At 44.4% G+C, this 11,914-nt stretch overlaps 2 protein-coding genes across 2 annotated transcripts; one reads left to right on the top strand and one right to left on the bottom strand.

The window, feature by feature from the left end:
- The first annotated feature begins 362 nt into the window (after positions 1-362).
- On the top strand, positions 363-4,476 carry Hp (haptoglobin). Its single transcript, XM_013012986.1, has 5 exons — positions 363-465; positions 1,382-1,467; positions 1,736-1,837; positions 2,625-2,699; positions 3,534-4,476. The coding sequence occupies exons 1-5, from the start codon at positions 461-463 to the stop codon at positions 4,310-4,312; spliced, it is 1,047 nt and encodes a 348-aa protein (XP_012868440.1). The 5' UTR covers positions 363-460; the 3' UTR covers positions 4,313-4,476.
- Positions 4,477-7,404: 2,928 nt separating this feature from the next.
- Positions 7,405-11,529, bottom strand: Txnl4b (thioredoxin-like 4B). Its single transcript, XM_013012806.1, has 3 exons — positions 11,304-11,529; positions 9,579-9,730; positions 7,405-7,954 (listed from the first exon to the last, which is right to left on the bottom strand). Exons 1-3 carry the CDS (start codon positions 11,433-11,435, stop codon positions 7,789-7,791), a joined length of 450 nt encoding a protein of 149 aa, XP_012868260.1. The 5' UTR covers positions 11,436-11,529; the 3' UTR covers positions 7,405-7,788.
- Between the last annotated feature and the right edge of the window lie 385 nt (positions 11,530-11,914).

Raw genomic sequence — 11,914 nt, 5'->3', positions numbered from 1 at the left:
AGATTTCAGCATCGGAGAGATTTCAGCATCAGTGAGATGTCCACACAGGAGGGGGAAGTGCCTATGGAACATGCTTTCTTTATAGCTCTCTCTAAGCTAGGCTGTAGCAAGTTTGAAATAACTCAAGGTTTATTCATATTGTCAGCTTGGCAGTCCTCTCCTGCTGACTCCTGCCACCCTGCTGATTTCTGGAAACATTTTGGCAGGTCCATGAGGTCATGAGGTTGCCAGATTTCTTAAGGGTTTATAAAACCACCCCATGGGAAATTCTGAAGTGAAGCAAGAACTCTGCCCTCAATAGGGGCTTGGACTGTGGCTTTGTTACTGGAACATGCCAGTGACCTTGTGTGTAAACACAGTAGTTACAAGTTAAGAAGGGGTGGTGCAAGATCTGGACACATAAAAGGCTCAGCAGAGGTCCCCCAAACACTGCTCTCTTGCTGAGGAAGACAAGCTAAAGATGAGGTGAGTCCACGGTACCCTAACTCCCTTTCTTGGTGCATGCCACAGAGAAGTCTAAGAAGCTATTACAAAGAAACAAGGCATTTGGCTGAACTGCAGAAGGGAGCTGGTGTGTTTGGGCCTCTCTCCATTTCTGCATCCACATGAGGCTGTGTTCAGACAACACTGCCTTTTCCTAGGAGATGGACTTGTTACCAAGTCTTCATTTTCACAAGGGGTGCAGCTGCTTGGTATTTTGATTAGATTTATTAGCGGATATTTCCCCTCTTTTTCTCCCCTTGTAGTTCTGGGGATTAAATCCAGTACTTTGCATATACTAGGCATGTGCTATACCACTGAACCAGTGTGTGTGTGTGTGTAGTGTGTGTGTGTGTGTGTAGTGTGTGTGTGTGTGTGTGTAGTGTGTGTGTGTGTGTGTGTGTGTGTGTGTGTGTGTGTGTGTGCTGGTCCTGGAGCTTGTCCCCGAGATTCTTTTTCTCAAGGCTAGCTTTCTATCTCTTGAGCCATAGGGCTACTTCTGCCTTTTTCTGAGTAGTTTATTGGAGATAAGGGTCTCATGGACTTGCCTGTCTGGGCTGGCTTTGAACTCACAGGCATGAGCCATTGGTATGTGGCATCATTCCTAATTTAATGTACCTTGAATACAGCCAGAATAGCCACTTAGCTGTGCACCTCCATATCTCAGTGGCACTACTCTGAAGCTTACATGTAATTCCTAGCAGCAGAATTTTCTAGAAGCCGGGTATGCTCAGACGCTCTTCAGGTCTCTACGTGGGTGGCTGAGAGGGTGGGGATAGCTTCCCAGACTCAGCACTTCCAAATGTCTATTTTCTCTTTTGGATGCTTAATGTAAGATTGTGTGCTCATGTGCTTGTGCATTGGAGGCAGTTTTGTAACCCTTTCTGACATCTCTCTGCAGCGCTCTGGCAGCAGCAATTACTGCCCTCCTGCTCTGGGGACAGGTTTTTGCTGTGGACTTGGGCAACGATGCCACAGACATTGCAGGTAGGCCTTTGGGGCTGGGCGGGGGCTATGCAGCCCTGGCTCTGGTGAGTCCTGCTTTGGCCCTGCGAGATCTGTTCGGTCTTCCTTGGGGAAGGCTCAGCTCTCCCTTCCCATCCTCTCCCATCCTAGAGATAAGGGGAGATGGACTTTGTCGTCTTCCTTCTGGTAGAGGGAGGTTTACATGCTGAGCAGCTTCCTCCCATCTCACTTTTTTGTTGGTCTCTGGGAACAGTTTTGGACTACAAACTCCTGTCCTTTTTCCTTGCAGATGACAGCTGCCCAAAGCCCCCTGAGATTGCAAATGGTTACGTGGAGCACTCTGTTCGCTATCGGTGTCAGACATACTACAGACTGCGCAGTGGAGGAGATGGTAAGGCCGGGACGATGGTCCTCCCCACCCTGTGGGTGCTGTGATGGACAGGGCCCTGTGGCTGGTCAGAAAGACCATTTGTACCACCTGGAGGCAGGAGAGTTAGCTTCTGAGCCTTTTCACTAGTATGTGATCCTTGAGAAAATGAACACTTTCAGCTCTCAGTTTTCTTGCTAAGGGGAGGTGATGGCATGTAGCCCACCTGTGGTCAAGCAGATCCATATCATGAGAGGAGATGTGGGAAAGGAATAAATAATGACAGCAGGGAGCCATTATCTAGTGAGCAGGACACCTGTAGCACTTTCAAAGTGCTGAATATTCATTTAAAATTTGCTTCTCTCAAATGACAGCCTTATTCTTTTTCTGACGAAGAAACAGACACAGAGAGATTACATGTCAGGTCTAGTTCACATAGCCTTGAGTCAGGATGTGAACGCTGATCTCTACCTGTGTTTCTTGCCATGTCTAACAAGGCCATAGTCTGTCCTGCACCTGACTGGACTTGAAGCATAGTGCTCCTTCCCTTCCTCCTCCTCCCTGCACTGGCCTTGTCTTCCTCTTCCACCATTTCAATTCTTCTCTTTTTCCTTTTTCAAGATAAGGTCTCATTATGTAGCCCAGGTAGCCTTGAACTCATAATTATCCTGCCTTAGTTCTCAAGTGCTAGGATTGCAGGCATGCCTCCCTGCACCCAGTGAGTGTCCTAATTCTTCCCTTTAAGTATCTTCTCATCCTGTGTTAGGTCCAGATTTAATTTTTCCCTGGGCTCATTTCTTGTTTGTTTCAGGTGTGTATACCTTGAACAGTGAGAAGCAGTGGGTGAATGAGGCCGTTGGAGGGAAACTTCCTGAATGTGAAGCAGGTAGGTGTGGACAGCTTAGTACGTGGGCTGGCATCTAGGTTGAAATGTTTCAGAGCCCTTCCCTTGAGCACACAAGGAGTCAGGTGAGGGGTGAGAGAGAACCCCAGCAGCGGAGCAGGCAGGGCTGAAACTTGGGGAGGGAAGAGGTGATTCCCAGTAGAGTTTAGTGAGCCTCATGTTCACTGAGAGCTTGGCTGAATGCAGACTCCACTGCCTCGGTCAGGAGACCCTGTGCACACAGAGGTTCTGCCTAGAGAGCCCAGGCTGAAGTAAAGTGAACTTCAGAACAAGTGCAGGCAAGTGAGTGAAGCTTAACCATAGGGGGAGAAAGCAGCAGGCTGGACATGGGCAGGGACTCCAGTTTTCTGTTTCTACCTCTTGGTAGTGGTGCAGGACTGCCAACCTGTCTTGGAGTGATGAGAGAGGTGATGAGTGGGGAGAGAGGGAGAGGGACAGGGACAGGGAGAGGAAGGAGAGGGAGAGGGAGAGGGAGAGAGGGAGTGAGTGAGCATCTTACACAGCTCCAGGCCTCTCAGTGAGTTTCAGGGAAGGGAAACCCCTTGGTGTAGTGTTTCACTAGAGTTTAACTGCTCAGTTTGGCATTGCGTATTCTTTTGGTAGTTAGAAAAGGAGGAAACAGAACTTTGCAGTAGGAGAGGCCATCATTAAACTGCTAACACTGGACTGAGATGAGCAGATAGTAAGGGCAAAAGGGAGCATATACTTCTAGCTCTGAAAACAAAGACAATGATGGTACAGAGAATAGCAACGTTTGCTGTTTGTACCCAGTGTTCCTCTCTCATTCTGCTCATGGGTTCTTGCTCTCCCTAACAGAATGTGGCAAGCCCAGGTACCCCGTGGACCAGGTGCAACGCATCATCGGTGGCTCTCTGGATGCCAAAGGCAGCTTTCCCTGGCAGGCAAAGATGGTCTCCCGCCACAGTCTCACCACAGGAGCCACATTGATCAACGAACAATGGCTGCTGACCACAGCCAAAAACCTCTTCCTGAATCATACTGAGAATGCCACTGCAGATGACATTGCTCCAACCTTGAGACTCTACTTAGGGAGAAATCAGCAGGTGGAGATCGAGAAAGTCATTTTCCACCCAAACCACTCCATGGTGGACATCGGACTCATCAAACTGAAGGAGAAGGTGCCCATCAACGAGCGGGTGATGCCCATCTGTCTGCCTTCCAAAGACTATGTGCAAGAGGGACGCTTAGGTTATGTCTCTGGCTGGGGGCGAAATGTCAACTTTAGGTTTACCGAGCGTCTTAAATATGTCATGCTGCCTGTGGCTGACCAACAGAAATGTGTGATGCACTATGAGGGCAGCACAGAGCCCGAAAAGAAGACTCCCAAGAGCCCCGTGGGTGTGCAGCCCATCCTGAATGAACACACCTTCTGTGCCGGCTTGTCCAAGTACCAGGAAGACACCTGCTATGGTGATGCGGGCAGCGCCTTCGCTGTTCGTGACCTTGAAGAGGACAGATGGTATGGGGTAGGGATCTTGAGCTTTGACAAGAGCTGCACAGTAGCAGAGTACGGTGTATATGTGAATGTGCGCGAAATCCTGGGCTGGATTCAGGACACTATAGCCAACAACTAAGATGATGTTGGCTGGCAGTCGGCCCCTGCAGGGCAGGCTAGGTTTTGCCAGGCAGCAAGATTTTCCCCTGGGAGGAAAGTGGAAGTGATGAGATGTGGTGGGGAGTGATGGCATCAGCCTTGTCCTGCTGAATCAACCAATAAAGAGCTTGCTTCTCTGTGCTGTTTGTAGTCTGGGCTCTTTGTGTTCTTTCATTTTTGGTGATGTAGTCTTTACTTGGGAAAAAGCCAGCCTAAGCTGCCTGGAAATGCCAAAGGTGATATAAAATACCTAGTTTCGGTCTGAAGACAATCCCTGAGGCTCTTCTTACTATATCCTCTGCCTCTCTGTGTGTGGATTAGGAGAAAAAAATGTGCAGACAACTGGACACTGGTGGTTCATACCTATAATCGTAGCTACTCAGGAGGCTGAGATTTGAAGATTGAGGTTTGAAGTCAACCCAAGCAGAAAAGTCTGTGAGACTCTTATCTCACATTAACCACAGAATGCTAGAAGTGGAGCTGTGGTTCTACTGGTACCAGCCTTGAGCACAAAAGCTCAGAGGGCAGTGCCCAGGCCCAGAGTTCAAGCCCCAGGATTGTGGGAAAAAAAATTAGGAAAATGCTAGCAGGAAGTGGGATGGGATGAAACCAGATAGTACTTGAATTATTTGTGCTCCGACCTACCAATGCCCCGGAAGATAAAATAAGGCATCACAGGGGCGGAGCTCTACACTTGCGGGGTCTAAATCACAGCCCAGCCCAGACTTGCTGAATGTTAAGCTCCTGGGCTCCTCCATGAGGGGCTAAAAGGAGGTGATCTCTAAAGCCCCTACCATGCCACTGGGGACTCTGCGAAGAGTGGGCGCTTTTCTCAACATGAGGTGCTCTTCCTATTGTTTTTCCTAAGAAAGATGAATATCTTTTTCTGACTGCTTTCTTGCCATGATTCTTTTGTCTTAGCATGCTGCTCCTCATGGTGTAAAGGTGGCTCAGTGGTAGTGCTTGCCTTGCATAAGGCCCTGCGTTCGATTCCTTAGTACCACATAAGCAGAAAAAAAATGCCGGAAGTGGTGCTGTGGCTCAAGGGGTAGAGTGCTAACCTTGAGCTGAAGAGCTGAGGGACAGCGCCCAGGCCGAGTTCAGGCCCCACGACTGACAGAAAAAAAACCCCAAAAACATTGCAAAATGCTGCTCAGAGAGTAGTCATAACCTTCTCTCAGTAGTACTGTCAGCATTAATTTCTCTGAAGGAATAAACCATCTAGCTTCCTGAAGAGTTCAGTGGCTTCTGGTCACCAACCAGGAGGGAAATAAGAAAGAACACCACTGCCGGGCGCTGGTGGTTCACGCCTGTAACCCTAGCTACTCAGGAGGCTGAGATCTGAGGATCGCGGTTCAAAGCCAGCCTGGGCAGGAGAGACCGTGAGACTCCTATCTCCAATAAACCACCAGGAAACCGGAAGTGGCACTGTAGCTCAAGTGGTAGAGCGCTCGCCTTGAGCTGAAGAGCTGAGGGACAGCGCCCAGGCCCAGAGTTCAAGCCCCACGACCGACACACACACACAAAAAAAAAGAACACCGCTGGCATTTTTCTATCACTTGGCTTCTCTGCCTGTGCCCTGCTTGGGTTCCAGCAGCATGAGTCTGCTTAGCTCTCTGGTTTCCTGTTGGTGTCCAGCCCTGAGCCTTTTCCCTCCAGTCCCTGTTGACATGTTCCACCCCTTGCTGAGACCTGAAGGTTCAGGCGCTGCCTTTTACCGTGATCAAGAATCATTTGTATTCAAATAGCACGCACTCAACAAGTAGGATGGAAAACAAATAAAAGAGGATCTAAAATTTAATCTGGACTGCAGAGAGCCTCCCTAAAGCACAGGAGAAAAAAGGGTGATGAGAACTTTGTGCTGGTATCTGAGTCCTTACCACATACAAAATACTGTGTGAATTAGGCAAAAGAACAGAAGACTAACAGTGAGTTAGGCAAAGACAATGTTTTATTCTTTCATGGAAATCTGGAGGGATGCAGGTCTAGAGTTCAGTGAAGAGCTCAATGACATCTTTAGAAATCCAGCTCTTTCAATGGTTCTTCTTAGAACATTCATTTTTCGTACCCTGAGGCTGAATATTGTGGCCTTGTGCAAAGAGGCAGGAAGTGAGGTAAAAGACAGGTGGAGTGAAAGGGTTGTGTTTTTCTTATTTTTGGAGTTGCTCCCTTTTTCTCATCAGCAAAGGGCATAAAATGCCCTGGTAGCCTTTCTTCTGGGCTACAGTGGCCAGCATTAAGTCCATGGTAGTGGGTCGGACTTTTAATGACAGAAGTCTCCAGCTGTCAAGGTTATAAACTCCGGCTACCGTACTCTAGCACTGTGTCCATCTCTCATTCTGGAGCTCCAGGACCAAGAGCCACCAGGATTCTGGAAGTCCAAGGAATCTTCCAAAGTCATTAAAACCAGTAAACCCATGAAGATGATTTTTTTTTTCTTCTTCCTAATAAGTCTGGTATCTCTCCAGGCTTTGGCCCTTGAAATAAAATTTCTGGCTTCAGCGATTCTTGTCTTCTGGGAGAGATCTTCCTCTTCCGCCCTAAAGGCACATAGTTTTTTCCTTACCCTGAACTATATGGGGCACGGTGAAGATTCAAGTTCTACTTCCTGGGTGGTAACATAAACTGTAGCTAAATGAGCCTACCAGGACAGTGTTTGGAAAGTCTGAGCCAAAAACGCCCCCAAATAATAAGAGACTTGTCTGAATTATTTCAAGAGAAACTGGGGCAATAGGATCTGGAAATGAAAGAACATGACGGTCAGATGAATACAGGAGTGGGGAAGGCAAGAGTGAGTGAGAGTGTGAGTGTGTGTGTGTGTGTTTGTTTACATGTGTACAAACATACCTAAGGTAGAAAATAAGCATTTCAGCCGGGCATAGGTGGCTCACACCTATAATCCTAGCTACTCAGAAAGCCGAGATCTGAGGATCACACTTCAAAGCCAGCCCAGGCAGGAAAGTCCATGAGACTCTTATCTCCAATAAACCACTAGAAAACTGGAAGTGGCGCTGGGGCTCAAGCCATAGAGCACTGGCCTTGAACTGAAGAGTGCGGGGACAGCGACCAGGCCCAGAGTTCAAGCTCATGACCGACCAAAAAAAACCCCAAACATTTCTGCTCTTTTGGGACTGGCTTTCCATTTACTTATGCACTGGGCAAACATGATCAAACGACATTGTACTCACAATGTTTAAGTACATTCTGTGTTATCCTAAGAGATAAAGGAAAGCCCAGCATAAAAGAAAGAAAAAATCACCCTGGGAAAAACAGCACCACTCTGAGGCTCTCAGGAAGCAGACACTCAGGGGCCAGGTGTTTTTATTACAGACACGTCAAACCTCTCTGCTGGGACATGAACAACATTTCTAGGGGAACCCCAGAAATCAGTGCTGCGGGATTTTGGTACCATTTCAACCTGTGCCCTTCTCTTCACCTTCGACAGCAATGGATGTGCTAAATGTCTTGATAGAGAAGGTCGTATTTGGGGATATTCTTGGGATCAATAGGACTTTGGACAATAAGTTTCCCCCTCATTGCTCCCCGATAGATTACTTCAACCAAATCTATGAAGTCTTGTTTAGTTTTGAAACTTCCCACAAACTTAGTATGATCCGGAGACCTAGACAGCACAGAAAAGAAAGTGTCCTCAGAATTGTTCCCAATTACATGTCAAAGATTTGCAGGATAAACAAATAGCTCTGTTAGTTTCTTCTTGCCTGTGAAACTTTCCATATTCACTCATTTGATTTTCCCACTTGATAAACAATACATGACTAAGATCAGTGCTGGAAGCCACTAAAATCAAAGCCCTGATGTGTGAAGAATTCATTTATTCACTTTGTAAATCACTCTTCTGTAGAACTGGAGTTATGGTGGGCAAAGTTTGGCATCACTGTGCACGGCCATTAACTAGTTTCAGTATCCTAAGTTCTTGCCATATTTTCTTAAGAGAAAAATAAAACCACCAGCAAGGCAAGGGGTCATCTTTTAGTGTATATCCTTATGTGATTTGTACATTCACTTGTGTGTATTCATAATAATAGAGTATCTTAAACTGTTTAGTATAGTGCTTTTCTTCAAAATCATTAAATGTACATCTATACTTGAACCTTAGTACTGCCAAAACAACAAATAAGACAAACCAAAACAAAAAGGACCCTTCAAAAGAAACAACCAAAAATCAAAAGCTATCATATGTACAGCATTACATACAATTCCTGGAAATACAAGTACTAGTTAAAAGGTCACACACTTTTAAGGCATAAGTTAACCTTTAACAAAGCCATTATAAAGCTAATATATTAGCTCTGTTCCAGGTCAATGAACAGGTCTAAAAACAATTTAAAACAGACACCAGTTAGCTAGCTTTCAAACAGAGAATGAAAAAGCAGGTACACTAGAGTTAAGAAAGTACTAGAATTACTAAAAATGACTAGAAATTAGTAGAATTATGGCTGCATTCAATAAAATTCATCATTGAGATGTGGGAAGAATAGAGTGGAAGGCATTAAAGAATTTACATTGCTTATTTGGACAGGCCTGTTCAAGAATGACTTAAAAGGTCTATAAGCAGTGCAAGATACTTGGCAAGAGAGAAATTAATCTTTATTTGCTATTTAGGTTTTAGAAATGCCACTTGTTTGTCCCAAACATTTAAGAACTATATATTAGCCAGGTGCCAGTGGCTCTCACCTGTAATCCTAGCTACTCAGGAGGCTGATATCTGAGGATCACAGTTCAAAGCCAGCCCAGGCAGTAAAGTCTGCGAGACTCTTATCTCCAATAAACCACTAGAAAACCAGAAGTGGCGCTGTGGCTCAAGCAGTAGAGCCCTAGCCTTGAGCTGAAGAGTGCAGGGACAGCGCCCAAACCCAGAGTTCAAGCCCCACCACGACCAAAAAACAAAAACAGAAAAACAAAACATATATTTTTTCGAGTAGAATACTGACAAATATTTTATATCAAATTCTTAGCTAATAGTTTTTATTTTATATGGAGGCTAGTGCTTCACAGACTATATTGATCTTTCATATTTCAGTTGGAAATTATAACATACCAATCATGCCTAAAACAGTAATTCTTTACTACACTTCCACATAAAAAGAATGCATCAATTGAAGAGACAGTACTAACCAATCAAGACTCACAAAGCCAGCACCAAAATCAAATAGTTTAGCCACCAAATCTGCTTTGATAAAGAAAAATTTAATGATAGCTATAACTCCAAAGTTAACTTCACTTACCCATAATCCACTTTCATATGCTGTCCGTTGAAGAAAAACACAGTAGAGGGAATATAACTGATGTCAAAATACTGTGTATAAACCGGAGTGTGGTCCACATCTACCAGGTATATAGCAGCCATTTTACTTAGGTCAGAAGAGGTCTTAGAAAGCTGTGCAAAAGAGATGGAGGTTACAATATGAGACAGCTGGTTGGGTGTGGTGGTGCATTCTTGTAATTCCAAAATTTGGGAGACTGAGGTAGGATGATCATTGCTTTTGAGGCCAGCTGGTTACATAGCAAGATATGCCCCACTCCTTGCCCTCCAACTAAGCAAATCTTCCAAACGTTACGAGTCAGTGTTTCTTTTGTGAAACTTTTTACTACAATAGGGTATTTTGTTTGAGAAAATTTCTGAACCAGGAATCTTAGCCCTTTTGGTTCCACATTAGACAATATGTAGCCTTATTGTTCAAAAGCTGAAGTTGATAGGGCTAAGAAAATGTCCTGAGGAAATTAGGCTTTTTCCTTTTATTTTCTGACCATGTTTGATTGTTGCTATAAATTTGTTCATACTCATTTAAATGGACTGTGGGGTACAGCATAGTGCTAAAACACTTGTCTAGCATGCACAAAGTTCCATCCTCCACACTGAAAAAAGGCAAACTCAAATCCAACACTTAAAATAATTGAGAAATATGTAATGAAGATACGGGGAATTCTCCCAAGTCTCTTTCCCCTTGGAAATGATCATTATAACAGCAAATGCTTACATCAACTTCCTATGATCTAACATTTTATGCTTTTTAATAGTTAATCCTGACCATGGTCTTGTGAGGTATGGCCTGTTAGGAGTCCCCATTTGACAGATGAGGAAACTGAGGCACATTAAGGTTAAATAACCTGGCTTTAGGCAACACTTGGGGGTGTGACTGGGATTTGAATTTTCACAGCTTGTCTTCAAGAATCTTTATATCCCCCCACCTCTTTTTTTTTTGCAATGCTGGTAATCAAACCATTACATATTCATTTTAAAGCATACAATGAAGATTCTTACACCAGACACCCACAGTTGATAACAGCAATAGAAATGGTGGGAAGTTTGCATTCTTGGTTTAGTCTCTGTCAATGATATACAGGGATAAAACTATCCCATAATTTTCCTCCTAACCCTAGTATGAAGATGTGCTGTGAAATCAGAAGTTGCTACCAGGTACATTCTAGAAGCCAAAGTACTTGAGTTGCAATGTAAAATTCATACATCTGATAAGACTGGGAAGTTCTTTAACCTCCCATACATTTACTTTTGCCATTGGGAAATGGGGCTATGGTTGTAAACAAGAAAGTGTTCAGACACTTGGTAATAATGTTTTCTCCCCTTTCACTGACTTGTCAGCAAGTTTTTTTTTTCATCTTTTGAAATATAGTTTCCCTAGGTAGACTGGTATGGAAATCACATTCTTTCTGCCTCAGCCTCCTGAGTAATACAGGATTTACAGGTGTGTGCTGCTATGCTTGGCTCAGCGAAAGTGAACTGCTATTGGAAGGCCAATTGGAAAGATGAGCATAATGGATTTAGAGATTCAGCTCAGGTCGGCCACAATCAGTTCTTAGTGAGGTTGTACTAATGAATGAAGAGCAACACCACATCCTATCTGCTACTTGTCAAGTGCTTTGTAGACGCTGAAATAAGAATACTGATTTTTTTCATATTAAAAAACTATTTATTAAAAATATTTACTTACAATATCATCTAGCTGTAGACAGACAGGATCCTCATCTCTCCCAAACCTGAGAACTAGCACCTTTTCCGCAGTACTCTTTATTGCCTGGTCTACTTCCCTTTTGCTAGTCAGTTTGGGCAACAGGAAGCTCATCGTGAAAGAATCCGAATGTAATCACTACTGTTAATCCTGAAATGAAGCTTCAGTGTTTACATGCAGTTAAATGCACGAATCTTTTTCCTTTTTTTCTATTGTGGGCTTGAACTCAGGGCCTGGGCCCTATCTCTGAGTTTTTTTGCTCAAGGCTAGCACTCTAGTCACTTAGAGTCACAGTGCCACTTCTGGTTTGCTGGTAGTCAATCAGAGATAAGAGTCTCACAGACTTTCCTGCCCGGGCTGGAACCGTGATCTTCAGATCTCAGCCTCCAGAGTAGCTAGGAATACAGGTGTGAGACAACGATACCCGGTGAATCCTAATTAAAAAAAAAAAATCTTTTTTAGAGTATGTAATGTATCCAAGAGAAACACAGATATTTGTTTTCAAGAGAAACATAGATATTTGCGAAGTTCTTTGACCAAAGTGCTTATTACTGAAGGTACCCAAGGGAGACGCTACTGAAATACTGGATATT

The sequence above is a fragment of the Dipodomys ordii genome, unplaced genomic scaffold, assembly GCF_000151885.1.
Source record: "Dipodomys ordii isolate 6190 unplaced genomic scaffold, Dord_2.0 Scaffold18, whole genome shotgun sequence".
In the NCBI taxonomy this organism is placed as follows: domain Eukaryota; kingdom Metazoa; phylum Chordata; class Mammalia; order Rodentia; family Heteromyidae; genus Dipodomys; species Dipodomys ordii.
The sequence above is the reverse complement of the archived record's forward strand: the minus strand, read 5'-3'. Positions and strand labels throughout refer to the sequence as shown.

Bases quoted from the DNA above. Each gene is read 5' to 3' on its own strand.
- Hp (XM_013012986.1), top strand. The intron at 1,838-2,624 runs GTAAGGCCGGGA...TGTTTGTTTCAG, and splicing joins ACTGCGCAGTGGAGGAGATG to GTGTGTATACCTTGAACAGT. The intron at 2,700-3,533 runs GTAGGTGTGGAC...TCTCCCTAACAG, and splicing joins ACTTCCTGAATGTGAAGCAG to AATGTGGCAAGCCCAGGTAC.
- Txnl4b (XM_013012806.1), bottom strand. From the start codon at position 11,435: ATGAGCTTCCTGTTGCCCAAACTGACTAGCAAAAGGGAAGTAGACCAG. The intron at 9,731-11,303 runs GTAAGTAAATAT...TCTTTTGCACAG, and splicing joins GTCTACAGCTAGATGATATT to CTTTCTAAGACCTCTTCTGA. The intron at 7,955-9,578 runs GTAAGTGAAGTT...TGTGCTGTCTAG, and splicing joins CATATGAAAGTGGATTATGG to GTCTCCGGATCATACTAAGT.